At 39.1% G+C, this 27,735-nt stretch overlaps 3 protein-coding genes and 1 pseudogene across 3 annotated transcripts in view; all 4 read right to left on the minus strand.

Annotated features, from left to right (window-relative positions):
• The window catches only part of LOC122672354 (nifU-like protein 4, mitochondrial), a 46,635-nt gene extending 21,913 nt beyond the window's left edge, over positions 1-24,722 (minus strand). Inside the window, exons 1-2 of the mRNA XM_043869844.1 lie at positions 24,705-24,722; positions 349-616 (exon numbers count right to left, since the gene is read on the minus strand). Of these exons, the coding sequence (XP_043725779.1) occupies positions 349-559 (211 nt within the window). The 5' untranslated portion in view covers positions 560-616; positions 24,705-24,722. The remainder of the gene's footprint in view (positions 1-348; positions 617-24,704) is intronic.
• LOC122672339 lies at positions 4,293-6,998 on the minus strand. Its single transcript, XM_043869831.1, has 5 exons — positions 6,585-6,998; positions 5,961-6,462; positions 5,617-5,818; positions 4,992-5,507; positions 4,293-4,754 (listed from the first exon to the last, which is right to left on the minus strand). The coding sequence occupies exons 1-5, from the start codon at positions 6,937-6,939 to the stop codon at positions 4,299-4,301; spliced, it is 2,031 nt and encodes a 676-aa protein (XP_043725766.1). The 5' UTR covers positions 6,940-6,998; the 3' UTR covers positions 4,293-4,298.
• On the minus strand, positions 11,639-13,964 carry LOC122638888 (probable cysteine desulfurase). Its single transcript, XM_043831743.1, is given in 4 exon segments — positions 11,639-12,172; positions 12,275-12,476; positions 13,413-13,636; positions 13,638-13,964. Coding segments are annotated over 4 exon segments (1,197 nt in total). The 5' UTR covers positions 13,875-13,964.
• Positions 24,723-25,407: 685 nt separating the features above from the next.
• Positions 25,408-26,862, minus strand: LOC122672346 (annotated as a pseudogene).
• Positions 26,863-27,735: the final 873 nt, after the last annotated feature.

Below are 27,735 nucleotides of genomic sequence, written 5' to 3' on the forward strand. Positions count from 1 at the left end.
GTTTTTAGATTCTATCTTGCAGTTCAAATCAACCAAAATCTTAATTTTATGTATAGTCCAATTGCAGAAAACCACTTTTCTACTTAAATCAAGAAACCTCTGCTGCACATCAGCAGATTATTGAAAATCTGAAAATCCTAAAATAAAAACTCAGCTTATAACCTAGCTGTAACAAAACAAATTGCGTATTTCTCCATTTCTAACGTTACAATGCAAAATTTCCAATCTAAAGGATAAAACAAAAAGCCTCGGAAGGACGAATCGCAATTATCAGACATCAAACTAACAACAACAACAATCAGAAGAGAAGGAAAGTAGAAATCGAAACATAAGAATAAACCAACCAACCTCCAAAAAGGCCCCAATTTGTGGAGTTGAATGATGATGTGGGAAATGATCTTAACGAATTGGACGCGTTAAAGGTGTTTTGATTCTGCTGAAACAAAGAAGCTCTTGTAGATGAAACAAAGAAGAGGCGACGAATGGAGAACATGGCCTTATCTTCTCTGTGGAGTTCTCTTCGAACGATTCGAGTAAGCAATTTTGAGAAGCTCCTCATCGCCGCTTTCCTTATTGTTTTGCTTTCGAAATAAATACACGCACAGATCTCTCTCTCAAACACAGTAGATCAGAAGCTCTTCTTCTGGTTATTAGGCCTTTTCTTCTCTCAGTTTGTGTCTAATATTGGGAGGTGAGAGTCTAACCGCCAATTGAAGTCAAACCGAGCAAATGAACCACCAGAAAACCGACCGGATCGAAGTCCTTATTGGTTCGGCCTTTGTTTTAGGGTTTTAGAACCAAACCAGACCAATCAATAAGACAAAATAACGATATAAAATTTTTTAAAAATTGATAGGGGAAAGTTTCGTACACGGTCGTGTAAATCGTGTATGTGAGAAGGTCTAAATCAATATAAATATATAATTTTATACAATTTTCTCTTTCTTTTTATAGCTAAAAATAGACTAAATCGATGAATTTTTATCTTATGCTGTAACTGCACGGTGTTGTACTATATCGTGCGACAGTTGCAGAAGCCATGTGCATCATGTGGGGCCCGCTGTGCCGCATGGCCTCTATAGCACCGCACGATGCAGTACAACACCGTACTGTAACAACAGAAGATAACAATTCCTAAACCGATGGGATCGAAATAATAAACTGTTAAGATAAACCAACAAAGAACTGAACCGAAAAGACTAAAATCTATCAGTTGCAGTTTGGTTTTCAGAGTCCGAAACTCCGAATCCTTATTGGCTTGATTTTGGTTAGACCGATATATGCAAAAAATAAAAAATCAAAATCAAAATCCACTGAAATCGGACTGAACTGAATATTTGACAGTACCCTTGCCGAAGGCTTTATGAATTTTACCGTTGAAAATTTTGGCAAAAATTTGTGATTGATTCAGTTTTTTTTTTTTTTTTTCAGGTGTGTGTGTGTGGTAATAATGATTGATTCAGTTCAAGCAAAGGTACCACATTTAATTTGATCCAAATAAAAATTGAACCCGAAAATAAAAAAGATTTTACTACAATTTTTCGAATTCCAAAACCTTTCCAGTCCACTATAATTGAAGTTTGAACTATAAAGGTGGTGATTAAAAATCATTGGCTATATGGTACTCATTGATAGCTTAAGTATCAAATTTCGTAGTTTTATCTCAATTATATGATTCAAAATTATTATTTATCATTAAATTAAAATCAAAATTCAGAAATAGCTGATTTTTTTTTTGGGTAAAAAGAAATAGCTGAATTTACATATAATTCATTATTGATTCTGGCATTGGTGTAATGCCTTTGGGATGAAACTAACATGTCACATAGTAGGTTTCAAGTTGATCCCCTTAAATTAACATGTCACATGGTAGATTTCAAGTTGATCCCCTTCACACATACACGCACATACACAACAAAATTTTCATAATTATTACCTACCCTTATCGTATTTGAGGATCTTCTTGATGTGTGGAATACCCTCTCTATTCAATGTGAAAGAAAACTAAAATAAGCAAAACAAGTACGAAGAAGAAAGAATAGCTGGTGTCAATACAATTATAAGCAATGGTGAATGAAACCCTATCCCCATTGTGTCTGAGAATCTTCTAGATGTGTGTAATACCCTCTCTATCGGTAAGAGTATGAGTAGAGGAGACCCTAACAGAGTAATTTGGAAAGCATCCCATGATAGAACATTTCATCTAGGTTGATATCGAACCTAGTTCGACAAATGGCTCCTAATTAATGTCGGATGGGCCAAATTAAGCTGTCTAGTTTCGGTTCAGCATTTCCATGCAATCTTTCACTTCTTGGAGACGTCTTGTTGATGCCCTTCTAACGACAAATCAACTCATCAAAAAGATACTTCAAGTGTAAATTTTCTTTTGCTTCTATTGCTCCGGTCTAGAATCTTGTAATCATTTATTCTTCGAATGTAGCTTCACTAGTATGATTTAGAAGGAGATTCGGAGTCTGTGGTTTTGGAAGCATTGTGGCTGAGAGGTATGGAAGTTGAATGGTATATTTAGTAGAGATGACCAGGAAAATAATTAAAAAGGAATAGTTATTATTGAAAATTAATGATCAAGTCAATGGTGTAAGGACCATAAATGTTGGAGGAGAACAGGATCCGACTCCTCTACTTCCAAGGTGGGCAGTACTTCCGTGCGTCTAATTTTGCCCAGCATACAAGGCGGGCAGAAAGTACCGCCTTACCCATGCTCGGGCAAGGAAGTACTGCCCACCTTGGAAGTAGAGAAGTCTCTTCCGAGGAGAACATGGTGTAGTATCAAGTATGGTGGGTAATGAATTCGGATCCCCCGGGGTAAGCTAGGAAAATTTAAGGACGAAATTATAAAAGAAATAGTAATATATGATGATGATGATGATGATGACGACGACAACGACGATGATGCGGCATTGCTTCGTCTGTATGATATGGCGTGCCCACCTCGGTCATGCATTGCTTCGTCTGTATAATATGGCGTGCCCACATCGGGCATGACCGAGTCTGATCTTTAATAGTTACTGTTATAAGTAATGGTCCTCCCACCATTTTTGAATATCAAAATCTAGGGATTGAGGAGGGTCAGGTCTTTCAATAATTCATGAAGAACTGTTGAAGATTGAAGAATAATCCGGACCCGGACTGACTCAGACTGGGTCGTCCGATCCATTCTATATGAGCATTTACTCCTTAATTTAGTCGTCCTTGTCGTCCATGCGGTCATGCCCCCATGACGTCTTTTCTCTTCCTCTGCTTCTTCTTAAATTTAGACATGAAAATGAGATTACTGCTTACAGAACAGAATAGGTCGTGCCATGGCTGATGGCCAAGTGTATTCCAAAGTCTCATCGAGTCAATAGACTCAACTACACGCATATATATATAAAGATATAGAACTGTTCTTCTACCTCCACAGTCATTTTCTCCTAGTCGTTGTAGGCAGTAACAATTTACAGTAGCCGATTAGATTCAAGTTTTCTAATCGAACTCACCCGAAACATATAAGTAAGATTCCATCTTTCGATTTCTATATCTCTAGCACGCTAGACAGAGAAAAGAGAGAGAGGCATTGGAGTTGGAAAATCGTGTTTTGATTAAGCCTAGTCAAGTCAAAATTTTGGATCTCTGGTTAAGAATCGTGTAGATTAATCAATTCGATTGCTCTACTTCCGTTTGCCCCTATTGTCGTGTGTGCCCCACACACAAGCAAGGCGAAATGTACCGCCTTACCCCTACCCGAATGGGGGTAAGGCGGTATTTTCTGTTGCGCTTGTGTGTGGAGACACACGACAGTACCAGGCAGGCGGAAGTAGAGGAGTCGGATCCGTAGATTAATTAGGTTAGAGAAAAAAATGACCAATATTGTTAACCAAGTCATGATAGACTTGACATGTTTAGCTGTTTTTAAAAAAATCATAAAGTCAATAACTTAGAAATTGAATTGAATAAAGTAAAATAGTAAATCCATATTCTAAAAACAGTAACAAACCCTCAACTCCTCATCTTCCTTCTAATCTAGTTCAATATAACAAGCTTATTGAACCATATTATAAAAAACTGAAAGGTGAATTCCTTAAAAAATATCAATACTATTACTTGTAGCTTTAGAGAAAAGTTACAACAAACAAGTAGGGGGGAAAGGGCGTAGCTAGCCCAATTATTCCTTGTCTATAACCAAAGTGTTAAGGATTCTTAACACTAGCTTCAAAAGTAACACTATATATACGTACGCTGAAGCACGCACACAATAAGGTACGTTGCAGGAAAAGAGACCTGCTACCTAGCTATATCTATACCCTAAAGTGTGCAAGGCTGGGATCCAAATCTTTTGGAATCCTCCTTTGGGGAGGGAACTTGGGGAGGAAACCTGCCACATATTTAGCTGTCTTTAAGTAAGAAGCATATAAACCAATCACCCCAGAAGCCTTCTTATCACTGTAACTATCTCCACCATCTCTTGATCCACTGTGATTGATCATTTTCATCTTGGGCATAGCTTCAGTACTTAGCGACAAGTCATCACCCAAATCAAGGGTGGAGTAATCCTCCCCTAATATATTCTCCATGAAAGCTTTCGACTTAAAGCTCCAACTACCGGTTTTCCAATTGAAGCTGTAAAGAGGAAGGAAGCGTTGACCATACGTGGCAATGAACTCCAATGCAGCAAGGGTGAACTCCAATTCTTCAATTGACATGTAATAAGGAAAGCTAACTCTAGTCCATCCAGGTTTCACACCAACGTAGCCCTACAAAAGTAACCAAACCAAAATTAATAAATTCTTTTACAATTATGAAATATTAACCAAAGTGCAAAAACAGCTAATTACTTAACAAAAATATTTAATCAAATCGAAGTTTAGTCCATATATCCATGGGATTAATTAAGGAGATTCTAGACCTATAACCATATGCTTCACATACGGTTAGATGGATGATAACATGTGTCCTTTTGTTTTGATATGATTAGTAGCTAGTTAGCTTACCTCATCGATGGCAGAGCGAAAGGCTAATGAACGAGTTTCATCGACGCCAAGCAAATGGTGACCATAGGGAGCAGCACAAGCGCAGCCGGCTCGAGCCTGGATGCCGAAGAGATCGTTGAGGAGCTTTGCAACAAAAGGTCCATGGAGAGGCTTGTCTCTCTTGTTTCCTGACTCTGCCCACATATGAAGACCTCTATCTCTTCCACTGTTTCTAGTATCACCTCCAAACTGATTTGTTTCATGCTTTAAGTCATGAGAGGTCGAATTAGTAGTGGAGTAAATCACGAAGGAGAGGATCGCTTGTCTCGGTGCCTTTGTATTCCCCAACACCAATATGTTTGGGTTGGGAAGGAGTCTCTTAAGGGCTGCACTTATGTAGATATGCTCCTGGTTTTCAATCACATCGTAACCGATGAAGTCTTTCACCCAAAAAACAAGTGCTGCTCTTATCTTCTGAACTATGGCTGGAGTTCCTGCGTCTTCCCTCTCTTCCACATCTTCGTAATACAAAGTGTGCTGCAAAATCAAAATCATATTTGTAGATTAATAATGGCTTAATTAGAGTTAATCCATGAAGCAACAAATTAGCTAGATTTTTTAAAAAAATAGCTACTTAATTAATTACCTCTTCACTGAAACCATTGACGAAATCAACAGTTCCACCTCCACAAGTAGAAGGGGCAGAAGATCTCAATTTGTATAAGGCCTTGTTCATCAAAAGAAGGCCCGGGGTTCCAGGCCCACCAAGAAATTTATGTGGGCTCATAAAAACTGCATCATAGCCTTCTAGCTCCCCTGATCTCATGTCGATCTCTACATAAGGACCACTGTACGTACGTACATACCCCCGGCCAATTCAAAAAAAAATGTTAATTATCATAACAGTTAATTTAAAGATGAATAATTGTAGATCTAAGTAAGTATCCTAATAAGACATGCACAAATTAACGAATTAATTAATGCAGCTACCTAGCAGCGTAATCGAAGCATGCAAAAGCTCCATATTGATGGAGAAGGCGGGCAATGGCACGTGTGTCAGAGTAGATTCCAGTAACATTGCTACAAGCTGAGAATGAACCCACCATAGGACGGTTTGAATTCTTGTGAGCCTCAAGTTGGTGCTTCAGGTCTCCCATGTCTACCAATCCATCATTGTCGAGACCGATCTCTATCACCTCTGCAAGGCTGTTGCGCCATGAGAGGAGGTTGGAGTGATGCTCGTATGGCCCAACAAATACCAACCATCTTTCCTCGTTCCTCAGACTCTGGAGTACCCTATCTCTCATGATTGAAGGCACTGCGATTCCCATCACTTCCTGGAGGCGTTTGATTGCGGCGGTGGTGCCGGAACCACAGAATAGGATGGCATCATCAGGTCCAGCACCCAAGCAAGTCTTGATGTATTTGGTGGACTCCTTCATCATCTTGGTGGTCTTGTGGCCCACATAGCTATCACTTGTATGCGTGTTCCCTGTACAACAACACAAGAGATTGAATCCGCGGTTATTTAATTAATTAATAAAGAAAGGAAGACCGGCAACTCCTAAAGTAGTAATTAAATAAGAAAGCGGCATGTAGTAGTGTAGCATATACCATAGAAAGGAAGAACATTAGTGGCGATGAAATTTTCAATGTATTGAAGGCTTCTGCCGGAGGCGGTATGGTCGGCATAGGTGAGAATGCGTTTTCCGAAGGGAGTGTCGAATCTAACATTGTGGCCGATGAGTTGTGATCTCAACCATTCGAATTTGGTCTCTGAAGGATCAGTTTTGGTCACCCCATTTCCAGCCGAACCACCAAAGGAATCAGATGGAAGGATGTGATGGTCGTCGAAGTAGTCCTGAATACTACTTCTCATGGACGAATTGGTGCTCATGATGGGATGTTTGCCATGGTAAGCTTCTATCTTTGCGTGCTTTGCTACCATGGCTTGCCCAAAAAACTCCATACCTATTGAATAGATCGATGGTGTTAATGGAAGCTAGCTAAGGATGAAAACAAAGAAGATCGATCGAACAAGTCTTGTTAATGGAATTTGGAAGAGGTATATGGAAATTGGCTGATCAGAACTCCGGTTAAAGGAAAAGGATTGAATGTCTTAAGGAAGGTGTGAAGGTGGATATATATAGATACATATATATAGAGAGAGAGAGAGCTAGAGAAGGAGCTAGGTCAATAGTAAGACTAACATTTAAATGTGTAAATGGTTTATAAAGAAATGGTGTATTACGTGTGGAATACTTCCCGTCTCCCATTCCAACCATCTTTGAATATCCATTTCTTCTATGCTGACAAGTGATCGATGATAATCTATTCTTTGTTATTGTTGGCTTCAAGGATTTAAATCAAGGTAATATCGATAAGGATCAAACCTCTCAGGTCAAATCGGCTGATTTTGCCCTCGAATTTGAATTAAAAAAAAATAAAGTCATTTTTGGATCATTTAATTTAACCCTTGATATGGGTCATTCCACCGATCCCGTATTGATCAAAGCATGGCATATATTGGCACTGCCAATACTGATATGGATCCGATACCGATACTAATTAGAACCGTGGTTGGGTCTTACCCTTAATAAAACGATGAAAGAATCAGCCCAGAGCTGTATGAATGAATATCCCAAAAGTCTCTTTGAGGGTTCCTTTTCTTCTTTTGAAGGATTGGGTTTACCATAATAATCAAGGTCTAAGTATTTATTTGTTTTGACTCTGACTGGATTAATTAAAGGGAAAATCTTGTTGCAACTAAGTTTGGTTACAATATATATTAGATTTTATAATTTTATTTTAATTTATTTTCCAAATAGATTGAAAATGACATCATTATATAATTTTCTATGTGAAATGATAATATTGCTCCTTCATTAACTTGTAGGATAATATCCTAATAGTTTATCCTATTATAAACAAGCAAATTGACTGGGTCCACTTAGTATAATGTTTTCTGTGACGGGGGTGTAGGCTACGCCCAGACACATGGGGGTGGGTGCAATAACCACTCTACCCCCTGAGTGGTAGGCCCTTGTGTCTGGGTGCAGCCTGCGTTGCGGCACAGAGAACATGAGCCCTATATATATATAGAGGTAAAATTATTTATTATACTCAATTTTGAATTCATACTTCATATGATAGCGGACAAAACGAAACCCATCGGCAATCACCAACTCTATTGCAGAGGGAGCATTCATTTTTTAATACGTAATCCATTCACACTGCAAGTAGAAGTACAGTTTTAGGTATTGGTATCGGATCATCCGTATCAATATCAATACATATGGATTGATTGATACAGTACCAACATCCGTATTATTATTGAAAAATATTTTTTTATTTAGTATCGGCTTAATATGGCCCGTACATATCAGCATGAATATCGCCAACAACTGATACAAATACCATGAACTTACTTCAAGGAGTGAAAGAGAAACAAGATGTCATCATCAATGACTCCATTCATTTGAAATCTAAAGTAACTATTTTAAATAGGCAAGAGATTGTTGTCTGATCATATAATCCCCGCATCAGTGCTGGTTCAGTGAAAATACGTGTAGGAACATCGACATAAATGGAGTTTTTAATTTTTTACATGGGGTGAGGTGGTAATTTTGATTGATCCTCCAGGCAGCATTAATTTCAAGAAATTGACTAACCCATCTGTTGACCCCTTAAATTCTATCCTTTGTTAAGCAAGAAAAGAGCTGCAGGCGTGGGCCATGACCTTGTAGAAGGTAACGCTGACTATGACCGAGACTTTTAAATTATTAATTCTAATTCATTTGTCATTTCACAAGTGGGCTTCTTCTTTGTTCCATTTTCAACTTCTAAATTCTAAATTCTAAATTCTAATTTATTGGTTGACAAATGAAACTATTGTTTTCTTCGGTCATTATTTTTGAGGGGGTGAATGTTCACGTACATGAACGTGCATAAATTATTTCTTACCAAAATGGCGAAAGAAAGTAAATAATGACTGTGCATGTTTGAAGAAAAAAAATTAGATTGAGTCCGGAATTCCGGATCATCCTTATCTACCCGTGTGAATTGAATACACTTACAGTTAGGTGATGACATGTTTTTTCATTACATGCACTCGATCTTAATGACAATAAACGAAACACATGTCATCATCTAATCATCTGTGAAGCATAAACATACGGATCTCATTGGCTGCCGTGCTGGTGCTGTCCATGCAGGAAAGGAGGGCAATTGGTTCTTCTCCAATCATGGCAAGAGCTGAAAGATTCAGCCCATCAAAACAAGGGATGTTTGGATCATTTCATAGATAAGAATGCGTTTTCCAAAGGGAGTTTTTAGCCACAGGTTGGGCCGTGTTACCGTGAATAAACCAATGAAAGAATCAGCACGGAGCTACAATAAGTATGAGTTTACCAGAAGTCATCCCCTTTGAAGTTTTAATTTCTCCTTCTAAGTACTAAGGATTGGGTTTTTACGGCCAGATAGAACTGTTCCATGTCAAGGTCAAGTATTTGTTTGGTTTGACTCTTGAGTTTTATTTACTTTTTAACGGCCAATATTTAATGAGTTCCGCTTGTGTTAATTTTTACTTATTAGTACTAGAGTTCGTAAAACAAAACCCATAAGACATAATATTGCCCGGGTGAGGTGAGGTTGTCATTTACGCCCTCTTATGACAGGAACTTGCGCATCTGATCGGACAGGAAACCTGAGAGAAGAAAAATTCATAAGACATCGCCAATTCTCGATTTACACGCAAATTAAAGCTAAAGAGAAGGAAGTAGCTTCCATATCCTAATCCGTAATCTATCTGTTTACACTGTTCCATTGTCCATTTCATTAATAATTTGATTAAAATTAACTAAACCATTTCTGTTGACCTCGTTAAATTCTACCCCTATGATCAAGTGAAGTAAAAAAGAAAAGAGTTGCAGGCATGGGCCATGCGCAAGGTTTTGTAGAAGCTAACGCCAAGTATGACCGAGACTGCTTACTAGTTCGGTTTCTATTTACCATTTTCCACTTCTAATTCTTTGGTTGACAAATGACGCTTTGATTTCTTCAGTCTTTTTTTTGTTCGGTAATTAATTTCTTCAGTCATTAATTCTTGCCCTAACAGCAAAGAAAGATTGAAAGGAAAATAGGGGCATCTATCAAGAGAGTTCGGATTACCTACCAATATGAATACACTTCACGTACACCAAGGGAAGGGGATTATATCGAGAGGGTATCTTGGGAAATATATTAAAACCTTATAAGGGTTTGTGAATCCTAAGATGGTGTGGTGAATATTCCAGCAAATTCAATCCGGTGGAGGAAAATGTTCTCCTAAAATTTATATGGGATAGAGAACGGTACCAACTGGTCGTGTGCGATACACTGCCCCTGTATCCAGACACAGGGGCGGGAGAAATGACCGCCACACCCCCCATGAAATTTGGCCTTTCCATGGGGTCGCGGTTGTCATTTTGCCCGTCTCTATGTCTGGGCACAAGGGCAACGCAGCGTACATGCCCAAGGAGCATTCTTTCTCCCAATTTATATATGTTTAAAACCCAAACTTATATGTTTCAATCAACTTTTTTTTTTCCGTACCCATTTAGCCAACACTATGGTCCGGATAATTATCACCCATAATTCGTGGGCACCTCTAATTGGAAAAATTTTTGCTGCTACACTTGTGGTAGGAATGTTCCTGCTACAAGGCTGGCAGCCAAGGAAATGGAATAATTTATCTCCCCTTTGGGTTCATAAATACCCTCCTAGGTTTTAGTATTTTCTAAAATACCTTTTAAGATCCTATTTCCTTGGCTGCCAGTCTTGTAGCAGAAACATTCCTATTACTAGTGTAACAGCGAAATTTCGCCCCCTCTAATTCCTCTAATAGGGGGAATGGACCCCACCTTAGGCAGGCCAAGGGGTAGGGTGGTTATTTCCACCCCATGTGAGGAATTAGAGGAATTGAAGGGGACAAGTGCCACCATCCAATAAGAGTGACAGTTGTAGATAAAGATAAAATTACCCAAAATATTTGACTGCTATATACCACTGCTGTTAAAGAAAAGTAAATACAATATGAAAGAATTAATACAATAATGTTAAGGATCCTTAACATGAGTAGACCCCCGCCCCCCTCAAATAACATTAAATCTTAAAATCAAAACCTCCCAAAAAAAATGGGTGAGCAAGCCAATTTTAGACCCTAAAATTTGCAAGGTTGGAATCTATGTCTTTAGGAATCCTACGTTGTGGAGGGCCCGGCCCTTTGGTAGGAAATTTGCCACATACTTAGCAGTCTCCAAGTAAGAAACATATTTACTAATCACCCCAATACTATTCTTCTTCTCATTGGAATCATCTCCACCTTCCCTTGATCCATAATCTTTCAAATCAAGTGCATAATCTTCCCCTATTATATTCTCCACGAAAGCTCTCGATTTAAAGGTCCAAATACCAGTTTTCCAGTTGAAGCTATATAGTGGAAGGAATCGCTGACCGTAGGTAGCAATGAGTTCCAATGCGGCTAGAATGAACTCAAACTCTTCTATTGACATTGTAGTAAGGAAAACTAATTCTTGTCCATCAAGGTTTTACACCAATGTTACCCTACAAAAATAGCAAAAATTATATTACTTACAATAATTAATGAAGTTAATAATCAAATATTTGGACTATGCTAGCTCACCTAATGAAAATCTTATAATATTTATCTTTTCAATTGCAGACCGAAAGGTCAGTGAACGAGCCTCGTCAACACCAAGTAGATGGTGACCATAGGGTGCAGCACAAGCGCACCCAGCTCGAGCCTGGATACCAAAGAAGTCATTGAGGAGTTTTACCACAAAAGGACCATGGAGAGGCTTATCTCTCTTGTTTCCTGACTCTGCCCACATATTAAGATCTCTTCCTCTGTGAGCTCTGATTTCTGATTCCATATCAAAGGAGGAGGATTTTTTCGTTGAGAAGATAACAAAAGAAAGGATCCCTTGTCGCTTAACTCTAGTATTCCCTAAAACCCATATGTTTGGATTGGGAAGGAGCCTTTCAAGGGCTGCATTTATGTATACATCTTCTTGGTTTTGGATCACCTCATAACCAATGAAGTCCTTCACCCAGAAAGCCATTGCTGCTCTAATCATCTTCTGGATGATTGGTGGAGTTCCAGCATCTTCCCTTTCTTCCACATCTTCATAATACAATGTGTGCTGTGCAAATCAAGTTAATAATATGTATTAGTTAAGGGTCGAAACAAAAAATCCAGCCACTTGGATTGATAACTACTGATGGGTTAATTTAATTTAATTTACCTTTTCACTGAAGCCATTGACAAAATCAACAGTTCCACCTCCACAAGTAGAAGGAGCAGAAGAGCTCAACTTATACAAGGCCTTGTTCATCAGAAGAATACCAGGGGTTCCGCGCCCACCAAGGAACTTATGAGGACTTAGGAATATGGCATCATAGCCCTCCAGCTCCCCCGATCTCATGTCAATCTCCACATAAGGGCCACTGTACCAAATAAGCTAGGTTATTATTGTTAATTATCATTAGAAACAAAAGAGTTTTTCACCAACTAATATATATGGAGACTCCAAACTCCTTTCTGTGGTTGGGGGACAACAACGGTGCATTCTTCACGTTTTAATCTAAAATAAAAAAAAATTTAAAAAAAATTAAAAAATAAAAAAAGATTTTCTTATTGATACCCCTCAAGGGGCCAAGATGTCAAATAATTTATAATCTTACTATTTAGTCATTTTGGTATGACATAATTTTTTCAATGAGGATAATAGTGTCATTTCACATGTGCATTTGAACAAAAATGTATCTGACAATGACATAATGCTATCATTTTTTTGAAAACCCTTTTGTACATCTTAAAAAACAAGGAGAAGTTGAAAGAATATGTCAAATTCTAACTTCCAAATACACCTATAAAAATGTCACAAAAAAGAGATAAAAAAAAGGTGAAATTTTTTTTTAATTCATTTAATACAGAAGTAGTCAAAGATTATTTTAAAAAAGTTAAAACTTATTTAATGCATCAATCAATGCAGTTTTAATGTAAAATGACAGAATTATCCCTCATTAGAAAAAATGAGTGGTATACTAAAGGGAAAAAAAAGTAATGTAACAATATTTCCCTGAATAAAATATAATAATTAATGTGAAAAGAGACAATTAACCATGTTAAGTAATCACAATTGGATGAAACAGTGAATTTTGAAGACAAGCACAGTACGCATGGAGGAAAGGTTGAGTTCGGTTCCTCTACGGGTACCAATAGGTCATCGAACATACGTATGAGAGCCAATCACATTTTAATTTTGTTTTCATAAAAACCCTTCCTCCCCTTGTAAATGGCAAAAATAGGATAGGTGGTTGGCTCTCACATGTACGCTCACCTATTGGTACGTGCAGATGATCCATTCTCGGAAAAGTTACCTTGCAGCATGGTCGAAGCAAGCGAAAGCTCCACATTGGTGAAGAAGCCGGGCAATGGCACGAGTGTCGGAGTAGATCCCAGTTACATTGCTACAAGCTGAGAATGAACCCAACATAGGACGATTGGAATCCTTGTGAGCCTCAAGTTGGTGGCTGAGGGCTCGCATGTCTAGCAATCCATCCTCGTCGAGACCGATCTCAATCACTTCTGCTAGACTATTACGCCGGCCATGAGAGAAGGTTGGAGTGGTGCTCGTATGGTCCCACAAATACCACCCATCTCTCTTCAATCCTGAGGTACTCGAGTACCTTATCTCTCATGTTTGAAGGCACTGCGATACCCATCACCTCTTGCAAGCGCTTGATGGCAGCAGTGGTACCAGAACCACAGAATATGAGTGCATCATCTGATCCGCCAGCGCCTAAGCAAGTCTTGATGTATCTACTTGCTTCCTTCACCATCTTTGTGGTCTTCTCCCCCACGTAGCTATCACTTGTATGTGTGTTACCATAGAAAGGAAGAACAGTATTGGTGATGAAGTCTTCAATGTATTGAAGTGTAAGGGTATTTATGTAATATCCCTTTATATGTTCTAATATAATCCTACTTGTATTAATGCCCAGGCTGTGAGGGGCAATCTAGTAATTAGCCCATCTGACCTAAACCCTAGTTTTCCTATATATACTAGCTGGAGGCAGCAGTCTGGGTATTCCAAACTAGATACTCAGGATGTAATGCTTTAAGCAACCTTGTGCTTAAAACCCTAACCCTAACAATCTTAAAGCATTAGGATATTTGTTTCCCTGCGATCAAGATCAGCTTTGGATTTTTTGGATTCACAATTTGTTTTTGAGAGATCGGCCTTGGTGTTCATCATTCATGATTCCAAGATCGGCTTCGTGTGTGTTGATCGATTTATGGTTCGTTGTTCTTCAATCACGGTTCTGCTCTTGAAGTTCGTTTTCGATTTGTTTTTCCTTCATTGATTAAATAAAGGAAAGTGTGAAACAGAGTCAATCACGGTTTGTCTTTTCTTGTGACAAAGCTTTAATCAAACTTTGATTTGATCGAAAGGAAAACAAAAAGGAAGGTTTGCAGAACGCTATTTTCAAAGTTCTTCTTTATTTTCTTTGATTTGATTACTTAAAAGAAAAGAAAAGAAGAAGGCATTAACTTTGTCAGAAAGTACGTTTGCTTTTTGATTCAATTCAAAAGCCAAAAGTGGTTTGGCATTGAATGTTCGTTGGCATTAAAAAAAAAAAAAAAAAAAAAAAGGAAGAAAGGACAAAGGTACAAAAGCAAATCAATTTCTCAAAGTTTTTCTGACAAAAGCTAAAGCATCTGACGGTTTGGTCTTCATTCAAGTTCTAGAGAAATTCAGAGATTCAGAATTTGAAGCCAATCACTCCTTTTGTTCCGCTGCTGGTTTCTCAGACGCACTCAAGTTCAGGAATTTGCTGAGTTCTCATTGGAGTGGGACTATTTTATTTAGTGACGCCGTTGCATCGCTGTAATCTTTTCCTCCATCGTCTGAATCCAGGGTTCTCCATCTTAGGTGTGATCGTTCTTTGAAGTATTTATTTTTTATTTTTACATGGACATATAAACAAATCACTTAACAATGGAGAAACATGCTGTTCCAATTGAGATGATCAAATTGGAAAGCTTTAGTGGCTCGAGTTCGATTCTTGAAAAGGAGGACTCAGTTTGGTGAAGTACCTCAATATTTTCTACTGTAGTAAATAAATTTTTCGATTGTACGGACCTAATGAAGCCCAATGGATAAGTGATGAAGACTTTTGCAAAGACTACCTATTGAACGCTCGTCGATAGGTGGCAGAGACCTATAGTAAATATGAGATCGCAAAAGAGATTTGGGAAAACCTAGAAGCCCAATTCAAAAAGGAGGAGGACCTATCAAAAACTCACTTGGTTGACAAGTTTATGGACTTCAAGTTTCAAGAAGATAAGGAGATACTTCCACAAGTAATGTGACTTTGAGAACTTGAGAACAAAATTGAACCAAGAAAACATCCCCGTTGTTGATGCATTCTTAGTGGGTGCAATTATCTTTAAGTTACCCTCTACCTGGCATTCCTTTAAAATTGAGATGCACAGAAAGAAAACACAAGTGGGGCTGGATGATCTCAAACGGTTCATTAGAATCGAAGATGAGAACAGAGCCAGGAATAACTTAGAGATGGTGAAACAACAACAGGCATCTGCCAATTTGGTTTCACAACCCAAGAAATATCCTAGGTAGTCCAAGCCACCTAAGAAAGAACCCCAACAGTTGGAGGCCAAAAGACTAATTTTAAAAAGAGGGGCAAGTGCCGCAATCGTGGAAAGTGGGGTCACTATGCATCCGAGTGTAGGGGTCCTAAGAAAGGGAACACCGACACACCACGGAAGGAAGTTCACATCTTGGTGGACAAGATCGAGCCTACTAACTTTGTTGCCATGGTTGGCAAGGGTAAGGGGTTGGCAAGACATCTTGATTGGTGGTTAGACTCTGGAGCGACTTGTCATGTTTGCAATAGCAAGGACCTGCTCACTGATGTTGTTCAAGTAGCAGAGACTGTCACTGTTGCAAATGGAGACGTCGTGGAAGTGGCTCAACAAGGGACAGGGAACCTGGTTCTATCATCAGGTAAAATATTAACTTTGAAAAATGTTAAAATCTTTCCTGATTTTGAAAAGAATTTAATTTCCATTGGAATTTTGCTTGATGCTGGCATGTCTATTACTTTTAGTAGTGGTAGAGTAACATTGTCTGTTAACTCCTTTTATTTTGGATGTGCTTATAATTTGAATGGTATGTTTAGGTTGAGTTTAGCTAATGAGACAATAAACCAGGTTAACCATAATTCACTTGATCCCAAAATACTACATTGTAGGTTAGGACATGTGAACTATAGGAAAATGCTCAAACTAGCTAAAACTCATAATTTACCATTAGACACTTCAATTAGATTTAACAGATGTGAAGTGTGTGCTCAAACTAAAATAACTAGAAAACCCTTCAGACCGGTTTTTAGGAGCACTCAACTTCTTGAACTTATACATTCTGACATTTGTGACTTTAAAAGCTACACAATTAGAGGAGGTCGGAAGTATTTGATAACATTTATAGACGATTTTTCTAGATATTGTCATTTATACCTGTTAAAATCTAAAGATGAAGCTTTTGAAAAATTTAAAATTTTCAAGAATAGGGTAGAAAATCAGTTGAACTTGAAAATTAAAAGATTTAGAAGTGATAGGGGAGGAGAATACAAATTGACAGAGTTCAATGAATTCTGTGCCTCTGCAGCATAATCCTTGAAACTCTCGCTCCTTACTCACCTCAATCAAATGGCATAGCTGAAAGAAAGAACAGGACGTTAACAGAGATGTTAAACTCCATGTTATTGACAGCTGGTATGCCCTCTTGCTATTGGGGAGAAGCAGTGTTGATTGCAAATCACATTCTAAATAGACTACCACATTCAAAACTGACTTCTACACCTTATGAACTATGGCATAATCATCCCTGTAGATATGACACTCTTAAGGTTTGGGGCTGTATAGCTTATGTTAGGATACAAGACCCTAGGAAACCTAAGGTGGGAACTAGAACAAACACTTGTGTATATCTAGGTTGTGCAGAAGACAATGCTGCAGACCGGTTTTTGGATCTATCAACCAATGTGGTGATAGAATCTAGGGATGCTATATTCTTTGAGGATAAATTCCTTAGAGATAAAGGCCTGACCTTGCCTAGTTTGACTGAAGTGGTTACAGAATCACCTTTGGAATCTGAACCAATTGTTTCTGACACTACTCCCACAATGCTCCTTGAATCAGAATCTAGAAGAGTATCTACTAGAGATCGAGTACCCAAGAATTTTGGTGAGGATTTTGTGACCTACCATTTAGAGGCTGATCCATCCACCTATAAGGAAGCGATGAGATCTAGGGACTCCCTGTTATGGAAAGAAGCCATTGATGAAGAAATGAGCTCTTTAATGCAGAATGAGACCTGGCACCTTGTTGATCTGCCTAGAGGGGCCAAGACAATAGGGTGTAAGTGGGTACTGAAGAAGAAACTTAATCCGGATGGGTCTATAGCCAGGTATAAAGCACGATTAGTAGCTAAGGGCTATAAACAGGTGAGAGGGATAGATTATTTTGACATCTACTCCCCGGTCTGCCATTTGGCAACAATAAGGATTCTTCTTGCCATAGCATCTATTGAGCACTATGTTGTGCATCAAATGGATGTAAAAACGGCTTTCCTTAATGGAGACCTAACAGAAGAAATCTACATGAACCAACCTGAAGGGTTTGTCATGGAAGGTTCGGAAAAAAGAGTTTGTAAATTAAACAAATCTCTCTATGGTCTTAAACAAGCACCTAAATTGTGGCATGAGAAGTTTGACAAGACAGTAAAGAGCTTTGGTTTTCAAACCAGCAACTCGGATAAGTGCCTTTATTTTTTTGTCTGAGTCAAACAAGGTCGCGATTATTTGCTTGTATGTAGACGACATGTTGATTCTAGGTTCTGATCTCTCTGTAGTGAGTGACATTAAAGAAATCTTATCCAAAGAATTCGACATGAAAGATCTTGGTGTGGTAGACACCATTCTTGGGATGAGAGTAAGCTTCAGTGAGCAAGGGATCACCCTTAGTCAGACTCATTACATTGAGAAGCTACTTTCTAGTTGGGGATACAGTGATTGTAAACCGATTGAGACACCCTATGACTATAACAAACGGTTGAAACCTAACACAGGTGACATCGTGAATCGGTTAGATTATTCTAAACGATTGGTAGTCTCATGTATGCAATGAGTTGTACTAGGCCGGACATAGCTTTTACGGTAGGCATGCCGAGTCGTTTCACTAGTAATCCCGGAAAAGAGCATTGGGATGCCCTATCGAGGTTGATGAGATACCTTAAGGGTACTCAAGGTTATGCTTTATGTTATCTTGGACATCCTCCAACTTTGGAAGGATATTCGATGCATCTTGGTGCTCGAGTTTGGGCGAGCAGATCCACCAGTGGTTATGTATTTACACTAGGAGAGCAGCATGTAGCATGGAAATCCAAAAGACAGACTAGTATTGCTCTGTCATCTATGGAATCGAACTTTATGCTCTAGCTTCGGGAGATGAAGCGAGTGGATAAAGGATCGATCATGGATATTCCATTGAGGAGTTTTAAGTTAAACTCTATATCTATATTCTGTGATAATCAAGCAACCAAGACGATTGTGAATAACTCACTCTTTAATGGTAAGAGGAGACACATCAGTGAAAAGCTAGCTTTGAATTATAGAATAGAACAAGGGATTATCACTTTGATTGATGTGAGATCGAAGGATAATACGGCAGATGCCCTTACAAAGGGATTGAACAAAGATCGAACATTCAAAACTACGGGGAGATGGGGTTAAAGACCATTTAGTCAGGTCTTAACCTAACCCAATATTATTTTGAATTATTCGAATCTCATCTAGCCTTGGTAAGCATTCGGGACAGTTTACATGTTTTAGATAACTTAGTTAGGTTACTAAGTATGGGGGTTTGTGAAACCATTCCAAACTTGATGGTGTAGCAAATTTTCATGTGAAGTCTCCTTACTTTGTTATTCCACAAAGGAATATGAAAAATGTCGATATGTTTCAATGATATTGTGCTAGTCTTTATGTCATTCCAAATTTGATGACATGTCTTTCATAGTATGGTGTACCATTCCAAATTTGATGATACAACATAAATCTATGACTGATATGACGAATACAGTATTCCAAATGGAAACATGGTATGGTCCTTATGATAGAGACTATATAGGATCGAGTTCTTGTAAAGAAACTTGATGATGATGCTTATTGTTTTTTGATTTACCTTGACCATATATGAAATGTACTAAGTTCTTATTGTTGAACTAGATACTATTGTGCAAATGATTGAATTCATAATATCTTATGAAATTCATATTTGACAAATTACAGAGAATGGCGAAGATGGAGGAGAACGGTTGAATCTGGATCTCGATGAGGATGACTTACTTGATGAGTAAAGTCACATGGATTGCAAAGACTTTTCCTTTTGATTATTTCTTTTGGTTTAGCCACTTGCATGTGGAACTTCGGATTTATTGTTGGGTTTAGTTTTGATCTAAAACCTTTGTTTTATTTCTTGAAGTTTACTTATTTCTTATTTGATTTATTGGATTATTGATATTCAATTTATATTGATTCAATTACTGATTGAACAATGGTTCCTATACATGTGTAATGGATATATGTAGAACATAGGAGGAGATTGTAAGGGTATTTATGTAATATCCCTTTATATGTTCTAATATAATCCTACTTGTATTAATGCCCAGGCTGTGAGGGGCAATCTAGTAATTAGTCCATCTGACCTAAACCCTAGTTTTCCTATATATACTAGCTGGAGGCAGCAGTCTGGGTATTCCAAACTAGATACTCAGGGTGTAATGCTTTAAGCAACCTTGTGCTTAAAACCCTAACCCTAACATGAAGCGCCCTTCCAGAGGCAGTATGATCAGCATAGGTGAGAATGCGTTTCCCAAATGGACTATCAAATTCAATATTGTGTCCGATCAGCTGTGATCACAACCATGAGAATTTGGTCTCTGCAGAATCATTGTGGGGGGCCACCTCAATTTCTTGCTTACAGAAGGACGACTCGTAGTCCAGAATACTACTTCTCATGGAAGAATTAATAATGGGAAGCTTGTCATGTTTAGCCTTGGTACTTGGCTCCCAGTAGTTCTTTCCAACCATGGCTTGTTCAAATACTTCCATGTCTCGACTTCTAGCTACAAGAAGATGAAGAAAACAGCAAATTAAAGACGAAGGAAGGGCTAGAAGAAGAAATAAAGGTAAAGTGAAATCGATGCTTAAGGGCAAAAAGAAATGAAACCAAGATCTGAAAGTGTTGTGTTTGGGAGAGGTCAGGAGATGGGTGTCTATATATATAGAGAATTTAAATGCATATCATATTATCATCTTTTCATGCATGGATTGTGTCAATCTTCACGACATTCGTTCTGAAACGTTTAATAATGGAGAGAGAAGAAGTGTGGTGGCTAAAAAGTAAAAAATCAGCTTCTCGCCCGTCCCACCGTTTTTTAATACTATCAACTTCTCTTGTTAAAAATCAATAAATTAAGGTGTGTTTGCTTCCATTTAGTTATCTTTGGAGGGTGTTATGGTAAATTCCTTCAGGAATACCCCTCAAAGGGAAATATCACCATGGTCTGAACTCAGGTTCCTGCTGTAACTGTTACGTGGTGGCTAGCTAGGGCATAAAAATATAAATATGGAATGGGTCAGACCCAAGCTGGTCTGCTTCCATCTATATCCATTTAACCAATTAGCTAAAAAAAATTAATCAATGTCCATTTAACCGAACCGGATGATTATAGGAAGGACCAGTCTCGGGAATCTCTATGCAAAACGGGTTTTTTTTTCCTGTTCCAATCCTTCTAGTTGAACCCTTGTTCATGCAGATCAAATAATCTGTGAGGTTAGCATTTTCTATGGCAAAATGCTTTTGCTTCCACCATGACATTATCCCAAAGGCTTGGCATCACACTACCCCATTTTTGCCCTGATGAAATGATGATTCGAAAATTTGATTATTCATATGTTTGGGATTCCCTTGTTATAGGCCACCTATAATTTGATGACTTATCCCAACCATATCGTCCACCATGTATAGACATTGTCCTTTTATTCTTTATAGTAACTCTTTTCAAATTTACTTTTTCTGACACACCTATGAATGGTAGTTAGATTGGTATAAACTTTTGATCAGTTAATACATAATGTGAATAACACGTCTATCAAATTTTGTTTCACCCAAACTATTATCTTACAAGTATTAAAAATGTTACAAGAATAAACATCTTATAAAGCCTACCAAGTCAAGGGATTTCACTTCTCTAATGACCTAAAGTATTATTGTGACACATCACCATATTGATTGAATTAAGCTGAAAATTAATATGTTCTTCTAACCATCTAATCACACTTTCTTTTGAAGGAAACAAAAAAAAAAAAACTATTTGAGATCCATGCAAAGGGCTGACATGGGCCCACAACTCGAAAAAATATGGGATATGATGTGCCTTACGTTTGTTATGAGCATATATGTAGGGGGGCTAGCATTTCCAATTTTGGAAAGTCATCAATGAATAATGGATGAATCAAATGTCTAGCAAATCAAATGTCCAAATTCAACTGTGAGTAACGATCCAACCGTTTGGTTTGGTTGACCTCTTGAATGTATATTTTGAAAACCCTAAATAGGGAAAGCTAAGGGTGTCGCCACGCGTTACATACGTCAAGCTTCATGCAGAGGAGCCCCACGCCAGTCTCACGGTCTTAGAGAAGTTCCAAAATTGATGTGGTCTGGTCATGTGGGCTGGGCCTAATTATGGACTATCAGCTTTTCCAATCACAGAAACCAGAGAAGTCACACCGTGTAGAATGCTGGGGTCAACTGGAAAAACGGCAAAAAACTAAGGTGAGGGGTTTTTAAGACTTTTAAGAGTATGATATTGTTTACCAAACAAATTTAGAGTATGATATCAATTCACATCACCTTCCACAATAAGCCATCTTATTAGTCTTAATCAATGGACAATAGTAACTAGAGAAAAGGTTAACAAGAAATAACATGACCCCACCCAGTTTTATAGGGAATTTAGATTTGACAACTTTGGTCCTCACCCAGTCTGGCTGCGGTTGACACAATTTACCATTTGGGAAACAATTTTGGTTAGTTCACACATTGGTTTAAGAACTGGGATTGGATGAGTCGGATTGGCCAAGTCCGGTCTACCCAGGATTTAAAAACACGCAATCGGGATCTGGATTGGTCCTAGTCGATGGAATCAATTTGGATTGACCACAGAATTGGTGGGTAGATTTGTAATACTAGTTTCCATACAAGAATCAAATCCGATCAGTATCAGTTCGAATCAGTCGAAATCCGATCTGATTTGTAAGTCTCTGGATCCATCTGACCTTCCAATTTTCCCTTTCAAACCGAATCAACTCTAGACTTGGCTCTTGTGCAGCTGTGGCGAGAGCTGCACAGATGTAGCACGAAAATCACCCCAAATACAGGGGGGAGGTGGTCATTTCACATGTGGGACACAGGTGGAACCCACCTGTGAAATAACTACCTTACCCCTATTTTTGCTATCGGTCAGCGGTGCTGCACTTGTGCAACTCCCGCTACGGCTGCACAAGATCTTTTTCTATCGACTCTGGTTTTGTTCAGTAAATTCAACATGGAATGGCGGAATCTGACCCACATTTTTTTTTTGGGGGGTAAGATCTGACCCACATTTTGAATCCTCTATTTCAAACAACACAAGGGAGATAGAGGGTGCTAAATATTAAGAATAAAATGATGGATTTTTTTTTTAATATTTGTTTAGAATTCGAAATGGTTTTTATGCACATATACGGTCGTGCCTTAAAATCACTAGATGGGGTAGGGGTAGAAATGTAATTATTTATTTTTTTTCTCTTTTTCATCCACCGGTTGAAGACATGACTAAGTACTCACATGGTCATGCATAAAACCTTTTGCCTTCAAAATTTGATAAAAATAAAAGCAAGAAATCTCTACTTGATCGCATGATCTCTACATAATTAGCGTCTGGGCCAACGGGAGAGCATGCCTGAGTCTCTACCCAAGGGATAGAAGCATCATTTAATGGTACCTTGTGAGAGGACGTAGGAAAAACTATCGAGATCTTTTTCCCTAAAAATAATTACATGTCAATGCCCTTATTTTTTGGGATAGGTCTAAATGTGATTAAGATGAACCTGGCTGGCTTCATTGCACATAAGTTCACTGCTTGACATGTGTTTTTGCTTTCAAAAATAACCTTCTATGTGCACCTTAAATGGCAGCAGGCGGGTGGGACATGTGGCGAGTGTATGTATATAGACAGTAGAACCAGACTCATTTTAGATATTCAAAAATGTGTACCTTAACCAAAGAGAGTGTTCACCCACACTCTTTCTACTTAGGTTCTCTTAAGAAGACATCCTTTAGTATCTCCAACTGCTGTCTTTGCTGGAATGCCCAAGAAGATATACAACTTAATCTTTTTCTTGTCCATTCTTTAAGAAGACATGGGAAGGGAACGACATTTTGCTGCTAAGGAAATGGGATCTTAAAAGGTATTTTAACCGACACCAACATAATTAATGCCACTAGAGTAATTTTTTTGTGTGCCAAATGATTGATACGACAAGTGAAAAAAAATAACGTATTGTAGACGCTAACATGGATGTACAGTGAGCATCAAATAAAATTTTGCTATTTAAGGTTATATTTGGGAGACAAGGAAAAAAAACATAACAAGATAAAATTTATAATCAAACAATGATTGATTTATGTATCTCTCTCGCCCTAAATTCAAAATGTTTTGAGCTGGTTTTTTTTTCTTTTTTTTTTCTTGACATCCAAACATAGCCTAAAAAATTGAGAAACCCTTTTCTAATAATAGCTTCCGAGTAAATTATATAACATTTTTAGCCACATTCACATTTTGTTTTATTCCATAAATTCTTAAAAGGTTTTGCATCTCACTTAATAAATTCCATGCACGGCCCGGAGTGCGGATTATGTCATTGTACAAGTACTCTCTAAGACCCTCGAGGCAGTCGTATAAAATCCATTGTGGGATTTCCACAGGAGAGTTGATTCCATGTGAGTGGCCCTAGAGGGCCTTCGATGGTACTTTGACATGATCCGGTCTCCACGACTAGGGGTCCCACTTACATTATTGAGATATTGAAGTGATTGATTGATTTCTGTTGGGTACATAGGTTCCAATCAAGATACAAGAGTAGTCGTGTCAATCCGAAGTCCCGTGAAGCATTCTTCCCAGCGTCGGACTCCTCTACCCAAGTACCTTGTCCGAGCGAGGATAAAGCGGTCTTTTTCGCCTTATTGTGTGTAAGGATGCACAGAAGTAGGGACAACTCGGAAGTAGAGGATCCAGATCCTTCTTCCCATGCTCCAATTCCAACCGACAACATACTTTGGCGTTTTATATAGATATTTTTTTGGGTAATAGGTTTTCACAAACACAGTTTAATGCAGCTTTCCATGCTTCATTTCCGACCACATATATAATATTAAGCTTTTCATAGATGTGGTCCTCATCCTGGTTTTCTTTTTGTAAAGATCCTGCCTGAATTTGAATAAGCAGCAGCAGCACATGATTCACCAATTCAAAATCAAAATCTCTCTCCCCTCTCCCTCTCTCTCTCGTTGTCTTCTCACCCAATAATGCTACATTTAGGTTATGTTTGGATATTAAAAAAAATAAATGAATTTAAAGAGGGATAGGGACAAATTTTGTTTCATTTCGTTTGTGTTTTTTTTGCTTTTCTATTCTTCACATTCAAACATATCCTTATTTCTCAATTCTTTTTTATGAGAGCGTATCAAGTCATCAAATTGACATACACAATCTTACCAAAAAAAAATTTTGACATACACAAAAGGTGCCAAATGCAATTTATGACATGTATATAGAAAGTAATCTTCTAGGTTAATATCAGCATTGGAGTACGTTAGGAATTTTTTATTTATATTATCAACCAAGGGCAAGGTGTTTTAATGCTGGCTATTTTAGACTCTAAACATGAGGGGTTTCCAACCAGATAGATACCTATAATATGTGTTTTACATCAACACTCACCACATTGAAGAAAAAAGAAAAAAAAGTGACCCACTTCCAAAACCTCTACAAGAAGGCCCACCTTGAAAATTTTTCACCATTAATTGAAATGTTACCATCAAAGTTTCAAGACGGCTTTATCTGATAAATCTAAAGCCCCTTAAGAATATAATGAAACTAGAGCTTCCTCTTAACTTTAAAATTCTAATAGTGCAAGCTGGTCTCCTTGAATCACACACACACTCACACTAATTTCTAAATGCTAACAGAAGAAGTAATGACAAGAGTAGGTTAACGAGTTTAATTTGTCTTTTTAGCCCTTCTTCGTGAGGAACTGGATGAACCTATCCATGTATGCTTGATTGAGCCCGTGATCACCAAAGATGGTTACCATCTCCCTCGCTCGGACCCTCACCCCCTCTCCTTCTTCCTCAACCATGGCCTTCCTTAGGGCACAAGCGATGCCTTTCCGATTGAACGACCCATCTTCATCCCTCTCTACTTCCACGGCCAAACCTTTCTCCACCAGCAGCCTCACGTTCAAGCCCTGGTCGATCACCATCGGCAGCACCACTAGGGTGTGACCAAACTGGAGGGTCTCTATTATGGACCCCCACCCGGAGTGAAACAGTGACCCGCCAACGGAAGGATGGGCCAGAATTTCCATCTGAGGAGCCCAGCCCATGCACACCACACCTCGACCCTCGTTGCGTGTCCTGAATTCCGGCGGCAAGGCGTCATCCTCGTCGATTGCCCATGTAGGGTTCCTCAGGGCCCATAGGAAGGGAATGCCAGAGAGCTCAAGCCCATGGGCCATCTCATACACCTGATCCCTGCTCAGCTTCCACTCGCTGCCAAACCCAACGAACACAACCGATTTGGGCGGCTGTTGGTCAAGCCACTTGAAAACGGTCAACCACTCTCCTTGGAAGTTTTTCTCTGTGGATGACAATGCCGGCGCCGGCGGAAGTACTCCGACTGGAATCACAGGTTTCCGGTAAATCTTTTCTAGCAAATCCAAATATTGGCCATCAAACTCCTTGCAGCCCCGGAAGGCGATCGCCTCGCAGACAGTCACGTTGAGAAACAAGCGCTCGGCGTCCGTCGTTCCAGAGGCGTTCCTACCGAAAAGGCCTGCATGCATGCGACAAGCCTCTAACGGCCGGCAGGCAACCGTGGACGGGAAATCGATCCAATTGGGCGGAGATGTCATAGATTCAGGGGATGGCCAGTGTTTGGTTTGGGCTTCACCAGTGAGATACTCCAGTGGACCGATGAAAGCCAAAAAGGTAGGGGAGACGACGGAAAACATGATGAGTGGGATGTGGAATTTGGGTTCTCGAGAGATCTCGGCCGTCCAGTAGGGGGCGAAATCCAGGATGATCCAGTCAGGAGTGTCGTGGGAGATGAACTGCTTGAGCTGTGGTTTCAAGAGATCGTATGCTTTCTTGAGGTATTCGGTTTGGTCCATGGCAGCAAGGTCGACGGTGGCTTCGGCATCAGCTGGTAGGCCATCGACGGCGGGTAAGTGAAGCTCCACCAAATTTAGCGGAGCTGCCAAGTCAGTAGGAATGAAATGATGGGGGAGCCTGCGAAGGTTTTTAGTGGTGGAGACGAAGGAGACGCGGATTCCAGCCTTGGCTAGAGCTACAGAGAGATGGAAGAAGGGGATCAGGTGGCCGAAAGCTGACCATGCATGGGAGCATTACTACGTGCATTTCCTTTGATTTCCTGGAAGTCTGGAACCTTGGGTTGGGTGGCGGCTGGTGTAGAAAATTATATATATATATTGATACGGATGCACATAGGTCCATGGGTTAAGTTCACGGTATCGGATCTGGATCGATCATCCTTGAAACAGATACGAGATTGAATATGGATAGGTCGAATCAGCTTGTATCAAGACAATACATCGAATCAGTATACCTTTTTAGAATTTTTATTTTTTTTAATAGAAAACAGGACTATTCATTCAACAGGAACCGTTGGATAGTTAGTAAGACACATGTCACGCTCGTATTTCACAGAAGTAAGATGAAAGTACCATTAGTGGAAGTAGAGGAATCGGATCCTTCAAGCACATGGGGTTGGATTAGCAGAAACTAGATAGCAAGCTCTGAATTCATGGCCTGCATGCACATTCCTCGCCATGTATTCACCATGGTCGAGATCATCGCTGAGTCAATTTACACGATGCACCTGGTTCAGCTCACCGAACATGTTGTATCACAGTCGAGATGGGAGCGACGCCAGCAATGACGAGCAATATCAATACCTTCATCGCAGAGACAGACATCACAGTTCACTTGGTGAGAAGAGGCGGTGGGCCAGGGAGAAGAGGAGAAAGGGGGGCCGGGAGTAACAGCCTAGTGGTGCGTGTTGCAGAGTGCAATCATGGCTGGAATGGGTTGCTGGTAACGAGTTGAGGAAGATGAAGTGGGTCCAGTGTAGTGCTTTATTGATATTGAGAAATAAATAAAAAATATAAAAAAATGCATTTTGAGTTGCAGATTGTCGGTTCTAATTAAGCCAAGTGTTGAATTACCGCAATATGTGGAGAGTATTTATTCTTCACATATGTGCAGCTGATC

The sequence above is a fragment of the Telopea speciosissima genome, chromosome 1 (genome assembly GCF_018873765.1).
Source record: "Telopea speciosissima isolate NSW1024214 ecotype Mountain lineage chromosome 1, Tspe_v1, whole genome shotgun sequence".
NCBI lineage: Eukaryota > Viridiplantae > Streptophyta > Magnoliopsida > Proteales > Proteaceae > Telopea > Telopea speciosissima.